Source organism: Vombatus ursinus, unplaced genomic scaffold (genome assembly GCF_900497805.2).
Source record: "Vombatus ursinus unplaced genomic scaffold, bare-nosed wombat genome assembly UNPS02010219.1, whole genome shotgun sequence".
NCBI classification, from domain to species: Eukaryota; Metazoa; Chordata; class Mammalia; order Diprotodontia; family Vombatidae; genus Vombatus; species Vombatus ursinus.
This window is the reverse complement of record NW_020949997.1, coordinates 860,083-868,750: the sequence shown is the minus strand read 5'-3', so window position 1 is coordinate 868,750 and position 8,668 is coordinate 860,083. Positions and strand designations below refer to the sequence as shown.

The window sequence follows — 8,668 nt, the reverse complement described above, 5'->3', positions numbered from 1 at the left end:
GCTTATATCTCCCACTTTATTCTCTGGGTAATATCTAGTGTCTCCTTGCCTGTGACATCAGAGATAGAAAACTGACCAGATGATGCCCTGAGTGAGAAGCGGCTCCCTCCTTATGAGAACTCTGCCCCTGGAGCTTCCCTGTCGCTGGAGGTAATGTTTCCCAAGCTGTCCCACACATTGGCTAGGAGCAAAAGAGAGCCCCATTGGTTCTGAGTCTGAAGGTGGCCTTTCCAAGGCACCATCACTGATCCCCTTCCTCTTCCTGGTGTGGCCTAAAGCCACACCTTCGGTTCTAGCAACTTTCCTGCTTGTGTTTTCCTCTTGTGGTCCCTACTCCACAAATGTCCTGATGACAAATAATACCCTAACACTTCTCCAAGGTGTTTCAATTTATTTACTTTCTTTATGGCCTTGGGCGCTCCCTTGTGTGAGTTAAAATGTGCCATAATAAAGGCCTATTTATGCTTTCCTGGACTGTCTGGTTCTTTTGTGAAACCCTCTCTACATCCCCTAATTTTTATAAAGGACACTGAGGAAGCTTGTCCCTTTGAGGACAAGGGAGGGGATGGGGAGGCTTGATGGCCAGTGTACACCCCCTCATTATTAAGAGGAAGTTGTACTTAGGTACAGGCCTTGGAAGGTGAACGCCTTTTCCTTCCCAGTGGGTCTCCTTGAGCTTCATCCACACTGGGTTCACCAGTTCCTGACTGTTGGCCTCTCAGTGGATACTCCATTTTGTCAGGTTTGGATTTCTGCCAGCCCATTCAATTTATTTTAACCTGGCCTGATTCTCATGCTCCTGGACTCCTTAGAGAAGGCAGAGTATGTTGGTCCTGACTCTCCCAGGTTCTAGGTTTATTCCACATAACTGTTTACCTCCCCTCTTTCCCCATTCCCCACAAAACTGCCTGTATTGTTTATGTGAGAGCTAGTTTCCAAACCTCTCGAACATAATTTTATTCCTTCTTTTAGCAGTCTAGGCTAGGTTTGTTAGATGGAAAAAGGAATATATTATAAGCCAGCTTCTCATCCTTATAAGGAAGCTATGTCACATCTCTGTAAGCCTTGGTTTCCCCATCTGTAGAATACCCTTTCATCTGCAGCATCTTAGAGAGGGTGAGAGGTCAAATGATATTACCTGTGCTATCTCTTCTGAGCTCATGAGGGGAAAGAAAAGTGAGTACAAAATCCAGATAGGGTTTTTTTCACCCATAGGAGTATATCTTAAGCTCCCAGGACAAGGGGGTGACAGGGTTCTGAAGGCTTGGGAAGGTAAGCTGAGCAGTGAAGGCAAACTGTATGAGCTACGTTTTATTTGGGATTTTTTAAAAAAAAGTACTTTTAAAAGACCTAGCAAAGTCAGCTTCCTTATACGCTAAGGATCTGAGAGATGATAGTCCACAGAGTGTCCCTCTCTTCCCCTCAGGCAAATCCTGGTCTTTGAATAGATAACAAAACTTCTCCATGATAACCCTGGGTGCTCGTAGCTTATCCAGAAGAGAAACAAAGTAGGACTGCCTGGAGTAGTAGATCAGGCAGCTAACTAAATTATCAGTCAAGGCAACTGTGAATAAGGAGCCTAGTGAGTCAAAAGATAATGGAGACGTTTTGTGCAAAGCCAGGCAGGGCCAAAGAGAGAAACAAATATTTCCAAGGTCAGGAGAATGGGCAAACGCAGAGAAGGACAAAGGCTACTTGCACTCATGTCCCTGTCCAACAGAAGCAGGAGGCTAGCCCGGAAGCACTTAATTACTGCATTGCTTTACTGGTTAGGAAAGGCAACATTGCTAGACCTTTGGCCTTTGCCTACCTAGAGGCTCTCTGACTAGGCTAGCCTGGCAAATGATATATTCATGAAGTGACCTGTTTTGCCCCATGGGGGCCTGAGGGACTTCAGGCCACCAGCCAAACCACCAAATGGAATGAGGGGCTAGGGTATTTGGGACAGGATCTTCATACACAGGTACTGCTTGGCCCAAGGGCAATTCCTGCTCTCTGGCCCTAAGGGAACTTGCCTACGAGCAGAAAGGACTTCTGGGAAAAAGTCCATCCCACTCTGCTTATACAGAGGGAGCTAGAAGTACCCTGTCTAGGGTCACTGACTCTGGAATTGGGGATGTCCTTCCTCTTCCCTCACCCATCCCCACCCCCATCTCATCAGCTCAACAACAAAGCTTGTCAGTCTGGTTCCCCTTTAAGGAAGCTTTGCTTCTCAGTTTCCCCTTCTGTAGAACATCCCTCTCACCCACTAGCTAATTCTCAATGAGTTTTCTCCAAGTGCCTAAAAAGAAGGAGGCCTAAATCTCAGGGTGGTTGTTTAGGGGTTGGTGGGGGAGTGGACAGATCATATGCATAAACAATAAGCAAATATGTTTCAGCCTCAATTGTTTGAGGAAGAGAGAATTCTATGCGTTTCTGTGAGATCAAGGGTGAGCAATGATGACTGAAGGGTCTGGAGCTTGAACCCAGATGTCCTAATTCCCAATCCCTTCTCTAATTCTATGGCCCTGGTGAACAAAAATATTTTTCACCACCTTCAGGACAAGCAAGGTTTCATTCTTTCCTGTCTTCCTTGGCTTTCTTTTCCATCTCTGTGTCCCTCCCTCTATTTCTCTCTGTCTCTCTTGAGTCTCTTCCTCTAAGTATTTCTCCTTCTGTATCTTTTTCTGGGTCTCTTTCTCTCTCTTTTTCTGTCTTTTCCCCTCCCTCCAGATCCTTTGAGCAGTAGGAAGATCTCAACCTGGGCACTTAGGAGGGAAAATACTTAGAAAACCCATCCACTCTTCTTTTCCTCATAATTCCAGGTCAGGAGCCTGACCTCTTGACTACCACCTCCTCTCTCCCCAACCCAACTACTAGGACACAGAGAATCTTTGTAGAACTCTCAGAACTGTCTCACCAACGGTCAACTGTCACATAGGTCCTCTGGGGCCTTTCCTCAACCTTGGCCACTTGCCTACCTGTGCTGGCAGACCTTGTTAGTTTACAGTGGCCCAAACTGTGATTATCCGTGGTGGGGAGGAGGGTATCCCCACCTTCTCAGGCTCAGGTCCCATATTGACACCCAAGCTTTCCTTTGGGGACCATTCTCTTACACCAAATCCTCCCTGCCATCACCATCATTCCCCATTCTGCTCTGGGTAGGTCACAGGGGTTGTTCTTAATATATTAGCTGAGACTGATTCAGGAGTCTTCATATAGAAGTTGGTTGAGATAAAAAAAATAACTAGATATCAAAAAATATGACACAGGGAGCCAGAGGAGGTGGGGAAAAAATTGAGCTTCTGTATCGGTCCTTCTAGGCTCTTGTCCTTGAGTAGCAAAAGGACTTATGAAATAGCTCAATCTTCCCAAGTTTTCAAAGGTTTTAAAATAAATATTTCTGACAGGTGGAGGAAGCATGGTATTGGGAAAGTAATGGATCTGGGTTCAAATCTTGTCTCTGCTACTTATTATCTGTGTCACTTCTGTATAGGCCTCAGTTTCCCCATCCATGATGTGATAAGGTGGAAATAAATGACTCCTATGTACATACCTCCTAGCTCCAAATCCTTTGATGCTCTTAGTCAGGAGCTTTGAATTCTATCTATCTTTATTTCTGACAGGCTTGAAAAATAAATTCCCATCCCATCTCAGTGCCTCAATTTCCCCCTGAATGAAATATGTAGAATTATCCTTAGACCCTCCTTGCCTCAGATCTATTTGGAGAAAAGATTATGCCTATAATAAAAGGCCTTGAGTGCCTTTGAAAAGAGATACTAGTAAATATGTGTCTAGTTTGAGCTAATAAGCTCAATTCTTCCCTTCTCACAAAGGTCTGTAAAGCTCAGCTCTTCAGAGACTAGATGAAGGGACAAATGTGTCTGAAAGTATTTCCAAATCCCCGCCATATATTTCATTGTGATGTCCCTGGCTCTCCCCTTCACATAAAGTCATAGATTTGGCCTCAGGCTCCTTCACTTTCTAGGGTGGATGGGTTCATTAATATGGTTTGGAGCTACACAGAGAGTATGCTCAGGCCTAGCTGTTGGCTTCTGGGACACTACCTTTGGGCACATCTGGAGAAAAGAAGCCCAGTGTCTTCCAAAATAACTAAAGCCCATTGCGAGCAGGTCCTGAAGGCTGCTGAGCTCTTCTCTAGCCAGAGGACAGCATGACTGAGCACCTACTGTGAAAAGGGCAGCCACGAAGAGTCAGGCTACCCGCCAAGGGTAAATGGGCACTGGCCTTTGGCGATCATTTATCCTTTGTAATAATGTCAGTGAGGGGGCACAGTATGCAGAGGGAAGGGAGCTGCTCTGTGCTGAGCCTCTGGAAACTGGGAGTAATCTAGCATCCTGGGAAATTGCCCTAGCCACTTACTGGAGACCCTCTGGCCTTTCTGCCCTTCCTTCTGGTCCCCCTCCCCCCCATTGGGCAGCTTTGCTTCCCAGTTCCTCCATCTGTAGAACATCCCGTAACTTAAACATAGGTAGACAGCTTTTGCTGAATCTAAAAAATAAATAGAAATTTTCATAGGATCCTAACTATTATGAAGAGGAAATAGGCATTTCTTTCCTTGAAAAAAACAAAACAAAAACCACACACACACACACATTGAAATTGCATTGCTAGTACTGTCTCATTACAATGCCATTTCTAAATCGAGCATCTGACCTGAAAAGGACCAATATTTAATAAGTGCCAACAGCACTTAATAATAGCTGATATTTCTGTGGTACCTTTAAGTGTTTTCCTTACAACAACTCTATGAGGTAAGTAGTACACATATTCTTATTCCCATTTTGCAGATGAAGAAACCAGGGCTCAGTAAGTTTGTTGGTATTTGATAGATAATTGATTTTTTTTTCTTTTTTCTTCTGTGCATTTGGTTTAAATATGAAAGGTAGACCTTAGACTTATAGAATGTCAGACATGGTAGAGACCTTAGAAATGGTCTTGTCCAAATCCCTCGTTTTACAGATAAGGAAACTGATGTCCAGGGTAGGAAAGTGATTTATCCAAGGTCACACAACTAGCTATACCTACATCTCACTTTCCCCTCTATCTGCCTTATCTATCTTTATTTTGTCAAGAGCTCCTGAGTCCCCCCTTTATTTTCCCACTGAGAATAAGCCCATTTCATGGGACAGTTAGGTGGTGAAGTACATACAGCACTGAGCCTGGAGGCAGGAAGATCAGAGTTCAAATGTGACCTCAGATACTTCTTAGCTGTGTAACCATGGGCAAGTCATTTAACCTCTGTTTGCCTCAGTTTCCTCAACTGTGAAGTAGGGATAATAACAGCACCTACCTCCCAGGGTTGGTGTGAAGAACAAATGAGATAATATTTGTAAAGCACTTAGCACAGTGCCTGGCACACAGTAGGTGCTATATAAATGTTTATTTCCTCCCCTTCCTTTCTCAGTGGCAATAGAATTCAATCTCTTTGTCTGTTAGAACACTTAACTTCCTTTCAAGGCTTAACTCAGGTTTGCCTCTTAAAGGAAGTCTTTGTGCCCCTCCCCCCTTAATTATTAATATTCTTACCCTTCTAAAATCGTCTTGCATTTGCTTATCTGTGTAAATGTTCTATCTCTCCCAGCAACCTAGATGTAAACTCTTTGAAAGTAGGGGTTATTTTTTATTTTGTCTTTGTCTCCTTAGCCTAACACAATTCCTCATACATAATAGGTACTTAATAAGAGCTTGTCATTGAATTGACAGCTCAGTTCTTACTCTAGGAAATATGAGACATATTGATGAATATAAAGGACTCCACTTAAGCTAGAGCAAGCAGTACCTATAGGCAGGGATGGAGGAGGGGAGAGAGGGGAGTGTGAGATAAACCTGGAAAAGGCTTTTATTCAGTAGTAGTAGTAGAAGTAGTAGTAGTAGTAATATTTCTATGGTACTTTAAGGTTTGCAAACCATTTTACAAATATTATGCATTTGATGTTCACAATAACTCTGAGAAGTAGGTGCTATTATTATCCCCATTTTACAGGTGAGGATATTGAGGCAGACAGAGGTTAAATGGCTTGCTCTGGATCACACAGCTAGGAAGTGTCTGAGGCCAGATTTGAACTCAGGTTTTCCTGACTTCCAGTCCAGGAGGCAGGGGGAACCATTGAAGGCTTTGGAGTCAAGGAGTGGAGTAATTTGAGTTCTGTATAAGGGGGAGATTAGTCCGGTAGGGGAATGGAGGCTGGATAGGAGAAAGGAAAGTCTGAAAGGTGATTCTTGGTCTACTCAGCTTTACCCCACGGGGCCTGGCAAGGGGCAGGAGCAGGTTAGTGGGAATGACCACATCAGATAATACTAGCAGTTAAAAAATTATGAAAGTGCCTTGTTCCAGTGAATGTCCCCCCCCTCCTCCCACCATCCACTGTAGGGGTCATAAGCTTGTAAGAAAAGGGCTTATGCTCTGCAGCCTGAAAGCCAAGGAATGTTAGCCTTCAGCCCAATGGCCAAGGAGAAGCATGGGGGCAGGCCAAGGAGGGTGTACGAGTGGATTATATAAGAGCTTCGGTCATCTAGCCGTGCAGCCAGGAATACAGTGGCAGCAGAACTCCGCCCTGGAAGCGGCAGGGGCTTAGGCAGGGTCAGGGAAGGGGTGTCGCAAGTTGGATCCTGGTTGGAACGGGCCCAACCGCACTGTTTACATCCCCAGTGACTGAGAGCTGCATAGAAAAGGTTGCTTTTGTCTTATTCCAACTGCCTTCCAGGGCTGACATTGGCTACTTGGTTTGGAGGAGGTGGAAAGGGATCCCTGGGTTCTCTCTAAAGGCTAAGTTCTTGTCTTTTTGCAGGTGCCAATGAAGCTGCTAATGGCAATGATGCTGGGTTTGATGGCGATGGTCGATGGCCAATTGTCAAAGAATAAGGATAGGATGTGTGTCTACCAGGTGCTCTCCCAAGGGGATGCTTTATTCTGCAAGTGAGTAGAACCCACATGGGTGGAGTGGGGGTGGGGGGAAGGAAGGATCAGGATGGAATCGGGGCATTTGTTCCGTGGACCCAGGGTAGTAGTTTCTCCTGCTATGAGGGGCAAGATTCCTTGGTTCTAGGTGACCTTGGCTGAAGTCCTAGGGGAAAAAGATATAATCTTAGGAGATCAAGTCTGTGAATCATCTTAGCCAAGAATACTATTGAGGCGGCTTGCATTTTTTTCTAGGTCTGAGCAGAGCTTGTTTTCTGAAAGTGGCTGGCTTAAATCTCAGCCTCTCTTCTCCCTTCTCTGGTGAGTGGGAAAAGGTGCCATGAACCAGTTAGACAAAAGTCCCTCATTATAACAAAACTTACTTCTCTGCAAAATAACCTTTTCCCCTGCAAAAGAGGATTACATTTTTTTTAAGATGACACTAATTAAGCCCTGAACTCATCCCTCCTCTCTCCAAATAACAACTTGAGCATAACTGTTTTTGCCAGAGAACAGAGCACTTTGGCATGACCTCGGGCCAAACAGGGGAAAGGGCTATAGTTGTAGACAAAAGAGCCTGGCCCTTAACGGCACGTGGACACACTGCAGGACTCTGAAATACCGAGGCCAGCACTCTACTCAGAATTTTTAAAAAGATTAAAAGAAAGAGAGCCGGGCAAAACTTGGCAAGGTCAGCGTGTACTTCATGGGCTAAAAAATCTGGTAGAACAAAGTCTCCAGAGTGTTTCTTTAGGGTGTTAACATCCCACCCCCATCCTCCTCCCTTCCTCCCCCTGTGCAGGAGGCCTTGGTCTTTGAAAAAGATACTTTACTTTCTGCTGAGCTTTGATTCAGAAGTGAATTTGCTTAGACTGATGGGAACCTGAAGCTCCTAGGGATCTTAACACAATTTGTCGAGGAAAGGAATCTGACAGGACAATTCATTTACACTTTGCCATTCTTGTCTTAATGTGCTACTACTTACTTCCCTGCCAGAAGCATTTGGTTTCAAAGGGAAAGTAGACAGTGGCCAACGCTTGTCCTAAAGGAATGAATTCCTAACTGTGTAATTTCAGACATCTTGAGGAATATTGTTGGATAAGAGACTTATCCAACCTTCTACGCCTGTATACAACCCTGGGCCTTTGTACTTTGCTTTATCCATTTTATTTATTCCTAAAATAATCCATGCACAGACCAGGCCCTTATAAATCAAATCCTGTTTAAAGATATTCTGTGAGCTCACTAGAGGGCCCCTGAAATAAATCTTTATTTAAAAGAAAAGAAAAGAAAAACATGAATAGAAGCAACTGGGTAACGCAGTGGATAGAGTGCTGGGTCTGGAGCCACAAAGACCTGAATTCAAATCTAGCCTCAGACACTTAGTATGACCCTGGGCAAGTCACTTAATCTTAGTCTTGCCTCAGTTTCCTTAACTGTGAAACAGGAATCATAATTGAGCCTATTTCTAGGGTTATTGTGAAGATCAAATGAGATAATATTTGTAAAAAGGGCTTAATACAATGACTAGCACATAGTAGGTGCAATACAAATGCTTATTCTATTCCCTTCCCATCTATTTTGTAAAGCTGGGTTTTTTTCCTTAGGTTTGAAAGTGGAACCTGATTGTTTTTGACTTGGGTTTTTAGAACCCGGACCCATTCTTGGATTCCTAGGCTGCAGCTTTGCAATGCCTCTAACATCTCTGGAAACCCAATGTCCAATGTCCTTCTGTCTCTCTCTCTCTCTCTCTCTCTCTCTCTCTCT

General features: G+C 44.2%; 1 protein-coding gene across 1 annotated transcript in view; it reads left to right on the top strand.

Moving 5' to 3' along the window:
* The first annotated feature begins 6,542 nt into the window (after window positions 1-6,542).
* The window catches only part of PEBP4 (phosphatidylethanolamine binding protein 4), a 267,163-nt gene continuing 265,037 nt past the window's right edge, over window positions 6,543-8,668 (top strand). The window contains exons 1-2 of the mRNA XM_027853833.1: window positions 6,543-6,675; window positions 6,792-6,919. Of these exons, the coding sequence (XP_027709634.1) occupies window positions 6,798-6,919 (122 nt within the window). The 5' untranslated portion in view covers window positions 6,543-6,675; window positions 6,792-6,797. The remainder of the gene's footprint in view (window positions 6,676-6,791; window positions 6,920-8,668) is intronic.